Source organism: Falco peregrinus, chromosome 2 (assembly GCF_023634155.1).
Source record: "Falco peregrinus isolate bFalPer1 chromosome 2, bFalPer1.pri, whole genome shotgun sequence".
NCBI lineage: Eukaryota > Metazoa > Chordata > Aves > Falconiformes > Falconidae > Falco > Falco peregrinus.
In genome coordinates, this window is record NC_073722.1 from 115,781,335 (window position 1) to 115,801,706 (window position 20,372).

The 20,372-nt window shown below is 54.2% G+C and overlaps 1 protein-coding gene across 1 annotated transcript in view; it reads right to left on the reverse strand.

Annotated features, from left to right (window-relative positions):
* LOC101911736 (heparan sulfate glucosamine 3-O-sulfotransferase 3A1) overlaps positions 1 to 18,897 on the reverse strand; it is a 40,424-nt gene extending 21,527 nt beyond the window's left edge. The window contains 2 exon segments of the mRNA XM_055795593.1: positions 18,310 to 18,857; positions 18,859 to 18,897. Of these exon segments, the coding sequence (XP_055651568.1) occupies positions 18,310 to 18,857; positions 18,859 to 18,882 (572 nt within the window). The 5' untranslated portion in view covers positions 18,883 to 18,897.
* Between the last annotated feature and the right edge of the window lie 1,475 nt (positions 18,898 to 20,372).

Sequence of the window (20,372 nt, forward strand, 5' to 3'; positions counted from 1 at the left end):
AGTCATCTGACATATTTCAGGAAGTTTCAGTTGATAGCAGACCTAAATTTCATGAGTAAATCGTACAGCATCTAGCTCAGGTCCGCTGTGCCACGCTCACCTTCCCATCACTGCACAGGGGATGCAATGGGGATGTGGAGGCTGTTGCTTGGGCATTAGCATAACACCAAGGTTTCTAAAAGTGAATCCAGCTCATTAATGCAAAAAAATAAAAATTACAAAAAGAAAGAAAACTGCTCTCCAGAATATGAAGGGATGAAACAAAAAAAACAATTAGTGACCTCAGCTTCATGAACCAACTTGAGTAATTTGGATCCAGGTCAATAAAACCTCATCTTCCTCACTCAGCACTGAGCTGGCATGGGCTGGAGGTTTCGGATCAGCTCCCAGAGATGACACCCAGCCTCTCATTTTCTGGGGCTGCCTTGCTTAGCAAGACCAACCCTCCTTCCCCCTTCATTTCTCAGCATCCACAAAGAGAACACCCAGCCCGAGTGTGCTCCCTCTTTCATTGCCCTGCCCTGGAAAAATGTAAAGACAATGCGGGAAAAACTGTCTCAGCCCCCACTGATACTCTTACCTGCAGCAGGGGTTTCAAATCCATGCTGACACCATTCCCACCACAACAGCCGGGCATCTCCCTGCGGTCAGGGCATGGGGTCTCACCTTGCAGGGCAGCGGCACCGCTGAGACCCTTGGCATGATCTGATCTTCTATTCCAGTAAGGAAAGTGGGGAGGGGGGGAAGGGGGGGGCTTTGAAAAGTAATTCTGTGTCTTGGGAGCTCAGGTCTCCCCAAGAAGTAGTGAGATGTCTGCTCTTAAGCCATTTTGGAAAGCCCAGACAGGACCCCTGGAGATGAAGATTTTGAAGTGTGATCAAAGAGACTCGTGGAGATAGCAAGGAGGATTAATGCTTTTGCAAAAGCACAGTGAAAGGTTCTTAAGTTATTCCAGCGGGGCTTTTTTCAAAGGGGCCTAAGGGAGTTAGGCACTTAAATCTCACTCGGATCCTTTATTTAGTTTGCAAATCCTGGGCTGGAGTAGTGCAGAAGTGTGACCCCTGAAGCATTACTCTCCGAGCTTGTCTGCTTGAGTGAAAAGCTGAATTGATTCTGGCTGTGTTGGTGGCCTCCTGCAGCTGCTCCTCCTCCCCTTCGGAGCAAGCAAGCTTGCTGGTGGGAACAGTTGAGGGTACAATGTATTTAGAGAAACAAATAAGGGACCAGCAAGCAACACACTGAAACCGTGTGGGCTGTGTGTTCGAGGGAAAGGGCCGAGAGCGGCTCCAGGTCTGATTCTTTCCACAGGGGTTTATCCTGGACATCAAGTGCTGGAAGATGCTACTCACGGCAGATCCAGACTGCAAGGGTGACCTCCAGCTAGGTGAGCAGCATCACTACTCCTCCCCGGTGGGTTTCATCATGATCTCTAAGAAAGCTGCAGGAATCATTTATTTCATGAGTTTGGTTATTCTTCCCTGTTCATGTCTCCCTGTATTTTTTTTTTTTTTTCTCCATCACCAGCCTTTTACAGTTAAAAAATGTAGAAAGAAGTCCTGGGGGGTTTTGTTCCCCAGATAGCTGCATGTTCATGGTGTCTTAATCATTCCCACTGCCACTGCTAATGATATCGTGGAGGGTTACAGCTCCAGGAAAGCAATATGAGGAAGCTGGAAAAAAGGCACAAACAACAAACAAAGAACCTGTTCTCATGCAAATGTTCTTCACAACAATAATAATAATAATAATGATAATAATAAAAAATAAAAGGGCAGATGAGAAATGCACACCATGGTCCAGCCGCAGTGAATGCTTCCCAAGCCTTCCCGCCGGGTCTCCGGCTTTCATTTCATCTCCCCCAGCACCACAGACTGGATGGGGAGCCCCATCCGCCCAGCCCCCGCACAATGCAAGCGGGTTTGGTATTGTTGGGAAACATGGCACACATGTGACGTGCTATTGTCCCTAATTTGATTAATGAAGCGATCACACTAACGGGGCATTCCACACACACCCAGCACCTTGTTACTAACCCATGCCAGGAACTTCCCATCAGAGCATTAATTCCCCAGTACTTGCTTTTCCCAACCTTGTCAGGTAATTGTTTATGAAAAGATGAATGTATACAATAATACCGGGTGAAGGGAGCTGATGTATGTGGTGTTAATGAATGAAATAATCAGTTTGGTAATAACTGGCATGTATATTTGTCAAAAGGGAACCAGCAGGACATTAGCATTCTGCAGCCACCAAACCTTTATCTCCTGGTCTTGTGTTTGACAACCGCCCCCAGATAGTCCATGAATAAAATACAGAGTAGTACCCAGACATAATTAAACTGCCAATGTGGATGTACCTAAATGAACTTGATATCTTAATGACACTAGATAGCATGCGAATAATGAAGGCGGCATGAAAGGGATGTGCATAATGAACACAGACATCCAGGCTGTCGCTGAGGAGGTGCCCATAGGGACCGTCCCCACCAGCAGCAGCTCCCAGACCTCCTCGTTAGCATGCAGGGCTTCGCCTGAGCTCCCACGCTGTGCCAAGGGGACCCATGCCATGGCTTATCTGCACCAGCGCTGAGGCCAGAGTGTTGCCCCTGTGGGGACAAGGGCTGGTGTCCTGCAGTGCTGGCCAGGCTGTGGTCATGGAGGATGGGGCTCTCAGACTGGGCTGCTGGCACTTCTCACCCTCCCTTCTCCAGAAACCCCTCCTTTGCCTCATGTCTCTGCACCTCATCCTCACCAGCCCTGCTGCATCTGCTCCTCCAGAGACCTCTGGCATGCTGTTGTACAGCGCAGACATGATTTCAGGAGCACTTAATATGATTAAATTACCAGACATGTTCCTGTTTAGATTTTTTTTCAGCACGGAGATGGTGTTCCAGGGGAGAAAGCACTTGGGGCTGCTCAGAGCAGCCTGGCCGCTGGGTGGGTAACACGTCCCGAGATAACTCAGCAGCATGAAATAACTCTCACCCTCATCGTCCAGGGACATCAAGCCAGATGTATCTTCTCCCAGCACCCATGGGTGCCACCCTCCCTGCAGAGGATGCTGGGCTCCAGACAGCCATCCCAGCCATCCCTACACAGCCGTTGGGCAGCCATGGGCTGCTGCTCACGGGCATTTGCTCCCAAAAGGCAGGTTTCAGCCTCCTCCTTCGGGGAGGCACCGCGCTGGGCTCACATGCCACACCGCTTAGAAGGTAATTGCCACTTACTGCTCTAATGGCTCCAATTTTAGCAGCAAATGAGTGATGTACAGTAAGTATCAGTCTTATTAAAGAAATAATAATGGGAAACTAGAGCGCGCACACTGCAGGGAAGGAACACTCCCCCGTTACACGGGATACAGCTGTGCTGGTATTTGACAGCAGCAGAATCCCTGCCTGCTGCTGATATAACTCCAATATATTTGAATACAATAAGTTCAGTGCGTAGGAAAGGGTTGTCAAGAAAAGGTTGTCCCTGCCTAGTGCTGATATAACTCCAATGTATTTGAATGCAGTAAGTTCAGCGCGTAGGAAAGGGCTGTCAAGCCCTGGAACAGGCTGCCCAGGGAAGAGGCTGAGTCACCAACCCTGCAGGTATTTAAAAGACGTGTAGATGTGGCACTTAAGGACATGGTTTAGTGGTGGACTTGGCAGTGCTCAGTTAATGGTTGGACTCTATGATCTTAAAGGTCTTTTCCAGCCTAAATGATTCTATGAAAGCAGCCGGCTCAATACAGCTCGGCTTGCTCCATAATGACTGAATTGACCGGAGGCTCAGAAATTGCTGTGAAGCCAGCACGGAAAATGTGAACTGGAACAGGTCCTATCTCCCTCTAAAAAGGAGATAAGGAAAAAGTGCTTAATGAAAATGAAAAAAGTACAGCAGGTTTGGGGGAAAACAGTTTAACAACCAGCAGACAGCACAGTCCGGATGAGCACAGGGGAAGGAAGCCAAGGCAGAGAGCAACCCGCTGGAGGCAGCCCAGCAAGTCGTGACATGGGATGGAGCACCAAGATGGGTTAAAAAATGTAACTCCTGCTTGGGCTAGAAAAAGGGACAAGGTGGGACCAGTGAGGTCCAGCCTGCCCAAGGAGGTGATGGGAAGAACCCGGGCACATGCTCACCACCCACATGCTTTGAGCAATGACAGCCACCGTTAGCAAGACACGGCCAAAGAGCTCTGGGTCCCTACCAGGTGAAACCTTCAACTTACTACGCTCTGCCTGTTTGCCCCCACTGAATATTTGGCCCTGAGTGCCAATTATTTAACCATTGCTTTCCTTCCCAGGAAAGACATCCCCATGGTGCACCCTCATTAGACAGTAATGGTGATTTCATTAGATTAAATAACTCCGATGATCCCTAGAGACCAACAGCACTTTAAACACAGAGCCTCGGAGTTAGAATTACTGTTATTTAACATTGATTAGATTACAAGGCAAATCCAATTTTTCCCCTAAACATATGATGTCTATGATTTGCCTAGCGGGAGACGTTAAGGACGGCATTCCTGGAAATCTGTGCTGGGAGGGGGGACCATGCCTGAGTCAGCAATGTCGGGGTGACCCACGGGCTTGTGTCTGAAAGTCCTTCTGTGGAGAGCATGGATGGTGCTCAGGGGGTGTCCCCATTGTCCCTGCCCTTGCTTTGCTCCAAAGCCAGGGGTCAGGTGGACTTGTATCTGCTGTGTCGGCTTATCGCCCCCTCCAGCAGAAACATCACCAGGAAATAATTGGGCCTCTTTGACCCATGGCCCTGCCACGGCTGAGGCCGTTAATCACTCCTTAAAGCTCCCTCCCCACTCCTCTCCCCCGGGAGCCCCATGGCCCACAGCCCACGGCAGGGGATGTGCCTCCTGGCCACCGCTCTGCGTGCAGGGAGCGGAGGGAGAGCACCCGGTCTCTCCTCCTCACCCCCAGGATCCTGCTGGAATCTGTCTCATGGCTTTAGGGACCTGGGGGCTTGGAGTGGGGTGGGAAAGGTTGGGCAGGGCAGGACGGGACCACCTCAGGACTCCACTCCTAAGTGCGGGGGTGCGGTGAGTGCCCCCTCCCCGAGGACAGTGCAGGGACAGGATGGCTTTCAGCACGTGGTGCATCTCCCTTCCCAGCCCCTTCCTCGGGTATGCGGGGTATTTAACGCCTGGCTTAGGAGCTCAGGCCGGACAGAGCTTCCTCCGACCCCCCTATGCTGACGCATCTTTGGGAAGCCAAGGGGGCAAACAACTCCTACGTGCATCCCCCACACTGGGCAGAGCTGCCCACAGATCCAGGGGTGCTGGGCAAGCCCGGCAGCTGCTGGCAGGCAAGAGCACAGCCCACGCAGACGGACAGACTCCCAGGAGAGCAAGCTCAGCTGCTAGTGCAAAACCACTGCTCTGATAAATCGGGCTTTGTACTGGGGATGTGCAAGGATGCTCAAGGAAGAGCTGGCTCCCAGCAACCAAGGTGACCACAAAGGTGACCATAAGCAGAGACTAGACCCACCAAGGCACCCACCCTGGGGTGACCGTGGGCTATTCAGCAGAAGCTCTCAGGGATGGAAGGGAGAAGAAAGATGCATACCCCATCCATGCTGGGCTCCAGTCTGGGTCTGGACTCCTCCAACCCCTGGATGACTCCATGGCCAAGAAAGCTCCTGGGAACAGCCAGGGCTGAGCATGGCTCTGCAGCTCACCCAGGCTTCGGTTCCTTCATCTTACACCAGCTTTTACAATATTCCTCGATTTGCTCAACAGAACCAAGCGCTGCTTTCAGGGCTTCAGTAAAATTCAGAGTCACTCATAACTTTAAGCCAGATTTACTCCAGAGGAAACACACCCAAATTCCTTCCTCTCCTCTACAGTCACCACTCCTGATTCCCATCTACCTTCCCAGGGCTATAATGTGACTGAGCCCAGGCAGCTTCCGAGAGTGGGGCTGGGGGGATTGCTGTAGGGCAAGAGCAAAGAAAGCAGTAGCAGAATTGTGTGCTGGGGAGATGCTTATATTGCCCAAAAATAGATAATAACATAAAAACTCAGTGCTGCAATAGCATATTTCTCACATGCCAAAGAATCCATAGTTACAGTAGGAAACCAGAGGTTTTACATCTGGCCTGGGAAAGCTGGTAGGTCCTGACAGATAAACAAAGCCCACGGCTTCTCCTTTTAGCTGCTGCAAGAAACAGCCTGTGATGCTGGTGCCTGGCTCCAGTGGCCGGGGAGGCAAGCTGCTGCCCCTCTGCATGGCCTGGCAGAGGCAGACTGTGATGAAGAAACACCAATTTCTTCATCCCATCTCCGTTTTGGGGCAGGCTGGAAGGGAGGGCAATAAATGCTGGATTTTACTGTCATAAAGCCTCTTGAATAGCTGGGCTGCAGGGATGGGAGCACCAGAAACAGGGACACATCCAGGTGCCTTAGCAGCGTTAGGTTAATGGTTGGACTCAAGGACCTTGATGTTTTTTTCCAACCTAAACAATTCTACGATTCTATGATCAGCTGTGACCTGGCAGTTTGCTGTCACTTGGCCAGACAACTCAGCTGCAATTAGGGAGCAACAAGCAGGTGAAGCTGTAACACTCTGCGGTGCAGCCCCCTTGAAACACACAGCTCACAGGTGGGCTCACCCACCCTGCCGCACCATGGGGGCAGCGGGTCCCCGCGATGTGACAGACGGCCATGGACCCCAGCAGGCAGGGCAGAGCTCAACCCGTCCCAGTACCGCACAAAGCGACCCTGGCGCCTGAGCGGGCTTTGCCACTGGGGCTGACCCCGACCCATGCCACCGGCGCTGGTCAAACTCAATTAAACGCTGTGACTGCATCTGGGTCAGGCCACAAAGTCCTTCCCCCGGCTCGGCCCCTTCGGAGGCTCCCGGGCTAACCGCTTGCGTGTCCTACTAAATTCTTTCTTTCTGAGACTCTTCCAGAGGATTTACTGCTGCTGGAAGGGAGGGTGGCAGAGCCAGGAGCGAGCAGGCGGAGCGGCATCATGACTTATTAGGACGGCAGGGCTGGGGGCTGAGCGCCACTGCCCCCGGCCTGGCTCCTGTGCTGGGCTGAGCCGGGATCACCCCCCGTGCATGTGGAAACGACATTTAAACCTGACGTGACCCTGTGTGCGACCCTCTGCATCTGCCCGTGGTCAGAGAAAACACAGCCTGGCGAGGGCGATGCTGGAGGGATGGATCCCGGTGCTCACCGGCTGCAGGAGAGCCAAGTCCCAGCCCCGCCAGGTGCACCTTCAGCAATGACCTTAGTATGTTATGAGTGAGCTTATCAGCGTAACCCCATTTCATGGATGGGGAAACTAAGGCAGGGGACAGAACAAGCCCTCGCTCACTAACACCCAACCAAGCTGAGTACGTCCCCAAGTCTCCTCAGCTGCCCTGGACATGACATGCCCTGGACAGGAGCCAGGCAACACGTGCTGTCTGTGCCATGGCAATGCCTATGCTGTCCCCAGCAGCGCAGCTCTCCTGTCACCGCAGGTGCACAACAAAATCCCATCTCCTGCCCTAAGGAGGGTCCAGCCCGAGCCAGACCCTGGGGAACAGCAAGGTGGGAACCAGCCACCCTAGCGCAAACAAGGAGCAGCTGGGCAAGACACTCGTGGATCAAGACACAGATGAGCCGGTGGGTTTGTGCTTGCTCAGAGACCTGTGGCAGCCCTTTAAACCCAGGCAGGTTTGCACAGGGCAGAGAAACAGGGCTCATGTGCTCCATCAGGGCAGCAAAACCATGCAGCAGACAGACAGAAACAAAGAGCCGAGGTGAAAGTTAGACCTTAGGTCTCCAAACGTTTGCAAAGCAAGCATCAGTCCCAGCGGGGCTGCAGCAGCTCAGCCCATGGGGCCAGGTTGCTACCAGCCGCTGCCTGCTGCGCTGCTCAGGGGGAGCAGCCTTGGGTACCTGAAGAAGCACAGAAATCCGAAGGGATGCTTACCCAGTTCTCACTAACTTGTAAGTGGTAAGGGGTATCTTTCTATTTTTCTTTGCATCTGGTATGAACCAACAGAGTTACACACACACACAGGCTTTCAGCACAAAAGCTGACAGGGTGCAGGCGTACCCAGGGGTGCAAAATGCAATGCTCCCTTCTTCGCTATCAACCACTGGCCACTTGATGCCAACTGGAACATTCACCCCCTTCCAGAAAGTGCATTTCTAACTAAATAACACCGATCGTATTTTCCCCTGATAAGTTACGGGAAGATGAGCCTCCCTGGGTCTCCCTGGGGTCCCCCTGACCCCTGAGCTGATTCCTGTGCCAGCAGCAGCAGTAAACCCCTGGGTCCCTCCCAGCCACGGCTTGGGGAACCCCTCCACTGGACTTTGCTTCTGGACCCTCATGCTTAACAGCTCCTGATGCATCTTCCTTTGCTAAGCATTTCTGGAGCCCTTTTAGAGTCTTTTAGCCAAAATCTCCCGTGGCAGCCAATTTCACTATTTAATCTCACACTGTTTGAAAAAGTCCCTATTTCTGCTTCTTTCCAACCTGTTGCTGACAGTACAGATGGAGGCACGAGAGGGACGCCCAGTGCCTTCTCAGCCACCCCACGAAATCTCCCTCTCAGCAGCTTCTGGACTCACTCAGGCTGCAGGGAGAGTCCTTAAGCAAAGCTCGAGACCTCCCTTCCTGGGAGAGTCCCCCAGCTCCAGCCACTCGATAATCCAGCACAGGAGTGCAGGGGAGGAGGAAATGTCTGGTGGACGGTACGATGAGCACCCAAGGAGATTAAGGTGCAACTAAGTGGACTTTTGGGTGTAGTCAACCCTGCGACAAGGGAGCTGGAGGAGCGATGGCCTCCAGCCCAGAAGCAGGTGGAAAGGACTCTCCCACCACGTGGTGAAGCTGTGGCACCTCTAACGTATCAGTGGAGCAAGAAACCCAGTAAAGCCCCAATGAGCTAAGGCTGTGGGGAGAGCTGGTCACTACCCCCTGCCCCTAATGCAGCCGGGCACCAGTGCATCCATGTGCACACATGCCTGTGCTCAGCATCTTCCTCTTCCTCCGTGTGGCCCTGCCCTGCTGGGAGGCTGGTTGGGACAGGACACACAGGGCAGCAGGTGTTGGTGGAACCAACACGCACAAGTGGGGTCTCGCCAAGCCCTGCACCGGAGGCGGCTGAACCAGCTGTGGAGCCCAAACCGTGCTCTGCTCACCCAGCTCTGCACGTCACCCTGCGTGCTGCGTGCACCGGGATCTGGGTCTTGGGGTTTTCCTTCTTCAGAGATGCTGAAGGAGCTAACAACTATTGTCACACAGGTAGAAGCCTGATAAAAACCAGGCAAACATTTATAAGCAAATATTAATATTCACACAGCACAATTCCGCAGTGCAAGAGGGCAGATTATTGCACAACATTAGCTTTAACCCTTGCCATGACACGCAGCTTTTGCACAGAGAAAACCCCAAATCATCTTGCAGATGAGAAAGACCATTTCCCAGTCATCAAAAGCCACCAGCCCTGAGCCCTGTGGGGGGCGTCTGCCAGCAGCACAGCGCCCAGCAGGTCTTTGGATGGGGAACAAAGGCGAATGGAGCCAGCTGAAACTGCAGAGTTAATTTTTAGGGCCAGAGACTAGAATTACCTGAGCTGGAAGCCAGCCCGGATGCGGGGATTAGCACCCTCAGCCCTCGTGAGAGGAGTCAGGGGAACTTTCCGTGACCTTCAGCACGAGGAGCAGGCTGAGGAGCCCAGCAGCACTGGGAGGGACGCAGCTGATGCCAAGGGAAGCTCAGCACACACTGAACACCCATCGCCAATGCCTGTGTTGGGCAACCTCCCTTCCTACCACAGTTCGAGGAGATCAACAGCAGCGTGGAGCTAGATGCAAAGAGGTTCCATGTGCTGACCTTGCTCTGCCAGAGGCCCTGGGTGCATTTGTGCCTGTTTCCCCACTGGTAGAGTGGAGCATCCTCCATTCCACCCATGCTGACGGCCACTGCACTGCACTAACCCAGGGACCAGGTGCCAGCCCCCGGGGAATGGCCGTGCTGAAGATCTCCCCATGCTTCTGGCTTTGCAACATCATACAGCCTCCTTCTGCCGCCATCAGTTTTACCTATGCAAATCACAGCACATTAATGGCACAATACTAATTGCACCCAGGTAACGCACTGCTCCCCCCACCCATGCCTACGGACCCCCCATGGGCAGAGGTCCAGCAGGAGCAAGGGAAAGCCATGCCTTGCTGCACCAGGTGACCCAGTGTCCTCCCAAACACCTTGTTATTGAGGCTTAAAGCAAATCTTGGCAAGGCACAACCCAGAGTCCAGCAATGTTTTGAGACCAAAAGGATTTAAGGAGCAAATTTCCAGTCAGGGGAAGGACTCCGGAGCCAACAAAGTCCAGAAGCAAAATGGGGAAAGCAACCTCTCCAGCTGGCATGTTACAAGGGCTCAGAGCACGTCAGCACCATGGGCTCACTGATCCTGGAATGTGGTTTTGGGGGTCGCAGCTGTGCCAGGCCACCTCCTTGAGCTCTGCACACCACTTCTGGGCCATTGCATCTCCTGCCTTTCACTTGCTAACCCTGTGCCAGAGGGGTCAGGACACAGAGCTTCCCCCAGGTAGGACAACCAGATGTTTCCTCACCTGTTTTACTCTGAGCTGGAACATGCCAACACTTGGGAACTTTCCCCCCAGATGGGCTTCCCGAACAGTCCAGACAGCGCAAAACTGTTCAAATTATGTTGAAAGATGCTGGTATATGGTACTCAACTTCATAATTTAATACCATGAAAGCAGAAATAAAATGTTAATGACAAAATGCAACACTTGAGAGCGCAAAGATGCACACGTGAGCGTGCGCACACACACAAACCATCAGATAAACATGGAAGTCAAAACAATTGGATTTGATATTTTCCCATAAAAGGCTTCCCCAGAGAGCATGGGCTGCGGGAGGGAGCCCCTTTTCCAATGGGCGATGTCAGAAGAAATAAGCCTGGTGTTTTGAAATTTTCAGAAAAAAAAGATCCCACTAGAGAGACAGAAAGAAATAGGCAGCTGCCTATCACGGCATTGCACTTGAACCTGCACATCTCTCACCAGGGGAAGATGTGGGAAGAGCAATTGTGGTCAGACCTGATCGACTGTTCACATCCCTGTTTCCAGCCACCGGCTGCATTTGGGAAGTGGAGCTGAGCGATGTGGCTGGGGCGGGGGAGGGTGCTCTATCCCCTGCTCATGGCTGGGAGCTAGGCAGGATCCCGCTGAAGCTGTGTGCTGGCATCCACAATCTAAACAGGTTTGTGCAAGGAAGGTGCCCAGATGCCTGGAGTTGCACAGGTGGGATTTTCTTACGCAACCCTTGGGCACAGCTGCTTGGCAGTGGGGAAAACAACCACACGAGGTTTCCAAAGCTCTGCCAGGGCAGTGACGGGAAGTTCCCGCTCTATCTCCCACCAGAGATGTACCCAGCAGCAGCCTCGAGCCTGGGGGAGTTTGAGCGGGGATCTTTCTATCTCTGCAACAGATGGTGTTGCAACACCAAGAGCATGTTATAAATCTCCTCGCTTCCAGGAAGCAAGAAAGATGGTCTTGCCATGCATGAAGGGAACCGGTGATTTCTTTTGCTGAAAGATTTCCTCCTGCAGAATCACATCATTCAATGAAAGAAATGCCAAGAGTAATTCACTTCCTTGAGCAACTCTATTTATATTCTCACTGCAGGCACTGCCCTGCTCACACACCCCTCCGGGGAGTCACAAGGGCTCAGGAAGGCGCAGACTGGAGGTTAACACGTTTAACTTCAAACCATGAAAAACCCAATTTCCCAGGAGGTGGATTACACAGGAGACAGGCAGAGACACTGGCCACTGTCACAGTGCTCGGGATGGCCCCAGTCCTACAGACCTTGCACGAGAAGCCCCACTGACCCATGTGGGTCTTTGTAATGGGCTAAGACCCCAGTGTCCAACTCCAGCAATGCAACTTTAACTGCAACCTAATCCACTTCCCGTCCATAATACCTGCATGTAATGAGAATTTGCAAAGATTTATGGCCACAACAACCGCCCCTGCTCCCCCTTGCCAGCCTCTGCTGTTTCATTGCAAAAGCAGTTTGGGTTACCTCAGTATTCTCCAGGGGAAAAGCATAATTAGCAGCTCAGGAGTTTTAATGCCTGTGTCAGGGAGGGGGCTCATGGGGGGTTATTCTCAGGTTTTCTGATCACTTGTTGTTCGCTCTGAACTCTCTGGAAAGGCACCAGGTCCCTTCCCCCTCCCCAGACCTAACTGCTCTTATTATAGACTTCAAAAGGTCGGGGTGAAATCCTAGCTTGGCTGCAGCGAACAGACGTATCGGTGGTGATGGTGCGACCAGAGCATGGCCCCGGACCTCAGACTCGATGTAATTACTTCCAGGAGCCCCCCCGAAGGCAGCAGTCGATGGCAGGAGGACAGCCTACGTGCATAGGTGAGGATTTGCAAGATCTGACCTTAAAGGAGGACTAGTGGCTTAAGAGGGTGAATCTGCTGCTTCTCTAGGAGAGTACCACAACTTTTGCCATAAATGGGCTCCCGCCCCAGCCAGCTGGAGCTTTGTGCTGCTTTTCATGAGACCCAGCTCTATGAATTTAACTGACAAAATCTTGGACAGTCAAGGCCATATTTTCAAGATTGCTCAGCAGCAGCAGCAGGGCCAGGGGAGCCCCAGTTTCAAGCAGCCCAGCCCCAGGCAGAGCCATGGGGTGGCTAGGGAAGGTTCTGAACCCCTCCAGCCCCCCGTGCCTCAGGGGCCGGGATGCGAAGCGGTACTGAAGAGGAGGATGGGGTCTATTGACTTCTGAGCCTCCCTGGTATATCCCCATGAAGACCACAGGATCTGCCAAGAGAAGAGTCCAATAAAATCCTAAGTACTTATTTTGATGCTTTCGAACAGGAGCAGGGTTGATGTCTCCTTATACGCCAGCTCAGGCACTCACCCCATCATCAGGAAAGGACATGAACCTGGATCTGAACTTCTCCATTAACAGAAAACAGAAGTGATAGGTATAGATGCAAAATCCTTAAAAGAACCACCTAAAAAAATAACCTGTTGGGGTTTGTTTAAGGAGTAAGAGGAAAAAAAAACCAGCCCCAGCCCTTTGCAGTTGGATCTTGCTAGGAGTGTGTGTCTGGATGGTGCCACCTCTGTGGGTGCCGTCCCTCAGGTGTGCAAACTAGGTGGTCCCCCCACCACGAGAGGCTGGTGAGCTGGAGCTGTGCCAAGGCTGCAGGACCTCTGCCAGCAGCTCCGGTGGGTTCCCCAGCTTTGGGTGCTATTTAACCCACAGCATAGCCCAACAAGCTCAGGCTCCATTATACCTCCCCATTTCTGTGCTGGAGAGAGATGCCAGAGTCACAGCCGTGCTGCTCCACCGCTGCAGCACCGGGCAGCGACCTCCCTCCCACGTCACAGACGGGCAAACTGAGGCACACCAAGATGCCTCCCCGGCAGGAGGGTGCCAACCTTCAAACTGTTTCCAATCTTTACCAAAAGGCTTTGGAGTATCTGAGCCCAGATCATGCCCAAAGGCAGCGGCAAAGCACATGAGTACCGGCACCAGTTACTGTCTTTGTGTAAGAGACTCCACGACCCCAGCCCTCACCAGCATTTCCATGAGCTCCTCCTCCCCCTTGCTCTCCCCCAGCAAGGAGTGGTGCCTTCAGCCACCCATAAACCCACCTCACCCTCCGTCTCCGATGACTCCTTGGCCAGGAGACCCACGCTGCCCAGCCAACACACTCTCCACCGGTTTTGTGCCTGTCCCAGCCTATCCCCACCTGTTCTTTGCAGTGAATTACCTGGGCTTTGGGGCCAAGACCAGCTTTTGTTCCCTTTTCATACAGCACCTGGCACCACAGGCTCAGCACAGGGAGGTCTCTGATTACACAGCTAATAAATAAACAAGGACCTTGATCCTCTTCAGCATGAGGTTGTCCAAGGCTACAATTTCCACAGACACTGCTGCAGGCTGCACTTGATGCTATTAGTAATTCAGATGTATTTGGCAGACGAGATGTTCCCAGGACAAGGAGCAGGCGCTGCTAAACCAGACCTTCCTACAAGCAGGAGTGCACAACACCAGGGAGTGGAAAACTCCAACCGGCTCACGCTCAATGTCCAACGGCACAACCCACGTTCCAGGCTGGGCACACCCTGAATGTAGTCGATGACCTGGTGTTTCTTGCAGAGGCTGCAAGGATGGCTGAAGAAAGGTGGGGGAGAAGATCACTTTAAGGCAACTAGTGCTACAGCATCTCCCTCCTGCAGGGAGTTTTGCAACAAGGTCTTTCCTCCTGATGGCCATCTGGTCCTGTTCCACCTTGTGCAGATTGTACTCGCTCCCTTGAAGTCTCCCCTGGCGTCATCCACGTGCTCCTGCCCCCCACGCCTACTCTCCCATCCCCACTTCCATGCCTTCACAGCACTCGCAGCCTATGCTGCTGAATACAGGGACCACAAAACCCCATGGACCTCCAGGCCATCCGCTGCTACCGGCGTGGCCTGACTCCTCCATCCACAGGGCTCCGACTGCACCTTGATTTCAGGCACAGAGGATGGGAAGCGGCACAAGGTGGGACACAGCTGCTCCCGGCTGCTGTAAGCCTGGCCCCCACCCTAAAGAAACCTCCTCTTCCTCCATCCTAGACCTCTTCAGCAACTGAAACATCTGCTGTTCCCTTTGACTCAGAAAACCAGTGGTTGCCTAGATTAGAATGGAGGGGGGAAAAAAAAAAAAGGCAAGGAAAAAGAAAAAGCAGCCTTGGAGAAAAATCCCAAGAGGACATTAATTAGGAGACAGAACTCCCCAGCTCTGGAAGCACTGGGGAGGAGCGATACTTAAACTCCCAACCTGACGGAGTAACTTTGAACCATCTTTCATCTTCCCCTGGATCAGGTGTAATCTAATGACATTAGCTTGGCTTTGCTCTAGTGAAATTGGCATCGGTGCTACAGAGGCAGGGAGATTAAAACATATGAAATAAATGTTCCTGGGGTGACTGACAGTATAATGACATTCCAACAGGCAGCTCAATCAGCGCGAGACTAACAAAGGATCAGAGGGAACCAGCCAGACTCACAATATCACCCGCAAATACAGATTTTTTTTTAATCCTGACTTTTTTTTTTTTTTTTTTTTTTTTTTTACTTGAGTGGCTTAGACCGTATTCTTGGGAGTTTTCCCCAGGCTGTATACAGCTGTATTCGCAGTGGGGGATGGCAGTTGAACTCTATTAAAACCCATGCTCACCTGCTATTGAACTCTGTTAGCTCAATAGCCTTGTTGAGGGCTGGAGTGGAGATTTCTGTGCTGGGAAGTCAATGTGAGCATTGTGGGCTGCCCCCTCCCTCCTTTTGTCCCCGTCGTCGGAAAAGAGTACTTGCAAACCTGAGACCGAGCGCTGCTTTCGGCACACAGCTTCCCTTGACATTCAACCCACACACGAGCGCACATGGAGGTGTCACACTTACCAAATTAAATCACTCAGACTGTTTTTTATAAAATCAGCCTCTCGGCAGGGACAGCTGCCTTCCTACCCAGGCACAGCTCAGGCTAGAAGAGACGAGTGATTATTCCGCTCGGTTTAAGGGAGTGTTTTCATGCATTGTGTGACACCCCAGTAGGTGACAGGACTTTCACATGCCAAGCCCGTGCCTCGTTAGCCACTGCCCTACAGGTACCACCACCTAACTGGCCACTTCGGGAGCATCATCCTGCTGCTGCAGCCACAGCTCGGCCCCATTTATCCACCCTCACGCCATACAATGAGCAACTGTTACTGGAGCTGCTCTTTTGTTTCCAGGAGGAACCGGGGTCCCCCTCACACCCGAGACCCCACAGCCACTCTATCCCAGTGTGGCATCCTTGTGACAGCCCACCTCCAGTGACAACGGCACCAACCATCAGCTGCGAAGGCTGGCTGGCTCTTCCACGTTCGCAAGCCTGTGTCGCTGCAAACAGCCAAGAGCTTTTTGTTGCCTTGGACAGGGCGCGCGCTGCCTGCGCTGGCTTCCTGCGGGCGCTGAAAGCAAACCCAAGTGTTTATATCTTGTAATGATGCTGTTTAGTCTGACTGCTGGGAAACAGAAATGCACGTGAAACCTAAGCCTCCGATGCCAAAGATAAGAAATCAGGACCCCTGGCAAACATCTGGCTATTTCCCCAGCACCGAACCCTCATCAAAGATTACAGCAAACCCGTGGAGAGAGACAGATATTTTTGAAAATGAGTATTTATAACAGGCTGGCAACTGGTTACCAGTGGGCTGACACCGCAACTCTGCCATCACACCGGGACTCTGTGTGTTAGTAAAGATTACTCATACAAGCAAAGCCAGCAAGATTAGGTCTCAAAGGAATAATCCCATACAAAGAATTCACTGTACCTCAGCCTCCACAGGGCTAATAAAAAAAAATAAATAAAAAAAAAAATTCAGTACATCAAATACCAGAACAAACGAACTGCAGCAATTAATGGGAGAGCTCATGTACCAAACGCTAAAACACAATGCTTATACAAACAGCATGCAGGGCAGCACCTCGAATGAGAAAGAGCTGCAAGATCGAGTCCAAACCTCTGGAAAATTCAGTCCCCTACACCGAAGGCTGTACTATGCCCTAAATGCCTGTGGCTCCTCCTCTGTCTAGGTCTGCACTCCTCGCACAGGCACTGTTTCCAGAAGCGGGTCTATCCCACAGCCATCTGCTCCTCAAGGCTTCAAGAGCATCTTTGATAAATGAGCTTTTCTGCATATCCACCATAAATTTCAGTAGATGCCACCCCAAAGCCATGTGTTTATTTTTCAAAGTCAAGACTTGATTAAAGTTCTTGAGGTTTTCAGATGCGTTTTTAATGTTTCCTTTCTGATACAGGGTCAGCATGTGGAAATTGGATAAGCGCACACTAAAAATACAATTCTGTAGACAGCTTCAGCCCACACGAAAGGAAATCTTTCTTCTCTGAGAACCCACACTGCTGCCTGCAAAAACCCAGCGTGTTTCTGACACCGGCGGATACACAAGGAAGCTCATCACTTCCACGTGTTAAGACTTTTACATAAACACTCGGACTGTCAGTACTATCCTACTCCACATTTCAATACCGTCACCACAAACTGAGCCAAAATCATCCTCTCCTCTCTGCTAATAGCTGGGCTTGACTTGAAAGTAAAACAAGCTCCGGGGTACCCGAAATCCTCTCCTTTTTGCTTGTTCATTCAAGAAAGCCACAAACACAGACACACTCTGCAAAAGAGCAGTTTCGCCCCCACCCTAACCAGCCCTTTCCATAGGAACCTGCCAGAAGACGCTCCTCAATTAAGTTTAAAACAACAAGGAAAACATCCAAACAACAGTAACGAGAATCCTGCCCTTTGGCTTTAACGTTCACCACCTCCATTTACAGGGGATACCTTTTACTTGGTTTAATGAAGCACTAATTGAAAGCAGAACCCCAGCTACCTTTTTGCTTATTTCTTAGGCAAGGTGAGCGCGTGGGCTGCGCTCCTGGAACTGACATTTGCTGCTGAAAGATTTGCATGGGAAATGGGGGGGTTCTCCACACAGAACGGGGGAAAGCTGCTGCTACCGGCTGCATCCCCGGGCTGGGAGTCGCGGGAGGTGACAGAGGATGCTCTGGGATAGGATGCTTTAAGGGGAGGCAGCCGGGGCTGCGGGGCGGCTCGGCTGGGACTTAGGATGAGCCACAGGTTTTGCAGAGCCCCCCCACCCCCTCGAGAAAAGCCGGGGAGCAGCAAGATGTTAGGGGGCCCGTGCTCCTGGGGTTGGGGGGTAGCTCTGCCACAGCATCCCCCCCGCAGTCCCCAGGGCGATGGGGCACTCGCTGCTGTTCCCATCGCCTCCCCCGGCCGCAGGGCACCCCGGGCTGTAGGAGGCATCCCCGGGGGGGGGGGGGGGGGGGGGCCTGCAGCGGGGCAGGGGGGCTGGGGGATGTGCTGGGCAGCCGAGGGCAGGGGAGGGCTGGGGGGTTTGGGGCTGGGGTGGCGGGCAGCAGGGACGAGGACGTGGGGAGAGAGAGGGGCTGGGGGATTTGGAAGCAGGGTCGGGAGAGCGGGTGGAGAGGGGATGGGGGGAAGCATGCCTGGGGAGCCGGGGAGAGGGGGCCGGGGGTGGGTGGGGAGTGAGGAAAGGATCGGCCGGGGGGCTCTGGGGAGCGGGGCTGGGTGTCGGGGAGCCGCGGGTGCGGAGGACGCTGGTGGGCGGCGGAGGGGCCGGGCGGCCAGCGGGGGGCACTGCCGGCTCGGCCATGGCCCCGGCCCCGGCCCCGGCCCCGGCCCCGGCCCCGCCGCGCCCGCCCCAGCCCGTCCCGTACCTGTACCAGGCGAGTCCCCGCTCGTAGTTGCGGTCGAAGAAGTGGGGCTCGGCGCCGACGGCGCGGACGTCGGGGTGCACCCGCAGGAACTCCAGCAGCGCCCGCGTCCCCCCCTTCTTCACGCCGATGATGATGGCCTGCGGCAGCCGCTTGGTGCCCTCGCCCAGCAGCAGCGTCAGGGTGCCGGGGGTGCCCGCCGCGCTGCCCCCGCCGCCGCCCGAGCCGCCGGCCCGGCTCCCGCCGCCCCCGGCCGGCACCCCCTCGCCCGGCGCCGCCTCCTGCCGCCGCCGCCGCTGCTTGAGCCGCTGCAGCAGCCGCTTCCGCCGCGCCGCCGCCGCCTGCCAGGGGGGCAGCTCGGCCGAGCCCCCCAGGTACCCGCCGCCGCCGCCCTCCTCCTCCTCCGAGGCGGCACCGGCGGCGATGATGGGGCCGGGCAGCGTCTGGCAGCGGTCGGCCAGGCAGTAGAAGACGTAGAGGGACATCAGGAGCGAGCAGAGCATCACCAGGAACTTCTTGAAGATGCTGCGGGGCAGCGGCTCGGCGGCGGGGGGCGGCCGCCGCGCTCACGGCCATGCTACCCCGAGGCGGCGGCCGGGCGCCCTGGCCATGCTCCGCGGCCGCCCCCGGCGCGGCCCCTCCGCGCAGCGCTCAGCGGTGGCGGGGGGCTGCGCGCTGCCGCATCCCCAGCGCGGGGGGCCACGCCGCGGCGGCGCTTCAGGGGGGCATCCCCCGCGGGCGGGGCGGGGGGGGTGCGGCCGCCCCGGGGCCGGGCGGGGAAGCGGCGCCGTGGGCTCGGCGTGGGGCTCCCACGTGCGGCACCCGCCGCGGCGAACTTCGGCGGGGACATCGGCGGAGCGGGGCGGAGCGGGGCGGGGGGACGCGGCCAATGGCGCGGCGGGGGCGGGGGGCAGAGCCGCCCCCGGCCCGGCCCCGGTGCGGCGGGAGGAGGGGGGTGACCCCGCGGGAAGGCGCTGGCCAGTCCCTTCGGGGGGAGCGGGGGGCGCGGGGGTGCCCGGGCGGCCCCGGGGCGCGGGGATGTCCCGCCGGGCAGCGCGGAGCTCTCGGTTCGCCGCCGCTTTTCTCTCGGTGCCGAGGGGCGGTGTGAAGCCGTCCCCCCCGCTGCCCGCGGGCATGTGGCACCCGAACCCCGGCGGGACCGTCCCGCAAAGGGTGTGCGGGTGCCCGCGGTGGCCGCACGAGCGCGCTCCCGGCCGGTCCGCCCGCGGGGGGTTTGCACCACCCCCCTCTCCCCCCCCGGCACCTGGGCACAACCCCCTCGTTTACCCGACGGTGATACCCACCCGCACAAACACCGTGACGCCAAAGAACGGACACCCTAAAACCCACCCTGACACGGTGTAACCCTCCCGCAGCACTACAGCCGCCACTTGCACCGAGCACAGCACCGAGAACAGCGCAGAAAGACCCGAAACCAGGCTTTTCAGACCCAAAATCAGGCTTTTCCCTCGCTCGCTTGAGCAAATCGCCCCAGGCTGGCTGCAGAATCCGTCCTGCAGTTGGTAAGAAATATCTACAAACACAGCGCGATATTGCTCTCAGAATTTGCTCTTCTCCTTTGAGAGTACACAAAATGTGGAAGGAGCTATCAGCTTCATGCCTCGGCTGCCTGATTCTAAGGGCTTCATTATTTCATTGCCTGTGGGAATGCCCTTTTAATTTGAAATGTTTGTCATAGATTATAGAAATTTTAAACAAACTTGCACATGAAACACTTGACTTAGATCTTTTTTTTTTTTTTTTCCCTTCTGTTTGGTGTGGACCTAGCTGTGGAATTAAACTTCAACTACTTGGAAATAAAGCTGGTGTATCCACAAATTATTCAATGAAAGAAGGGAGCTGGGTTTTGCAATGAATAATAATCAGCCATCTGCAGAGCTGGCTGGCTAATAAAAATGTGTTTCCAAATAGTAAACAGGCCAAAATTAATAACAAATGTTATTTGCAATGAATTATTCCATTAGATCTTCTCCCAACTTTATGACGTTTTTCCTCTCTAAGCAAAGAAACTTATCTTGAATATATGGATTTCCAAATCCATACCC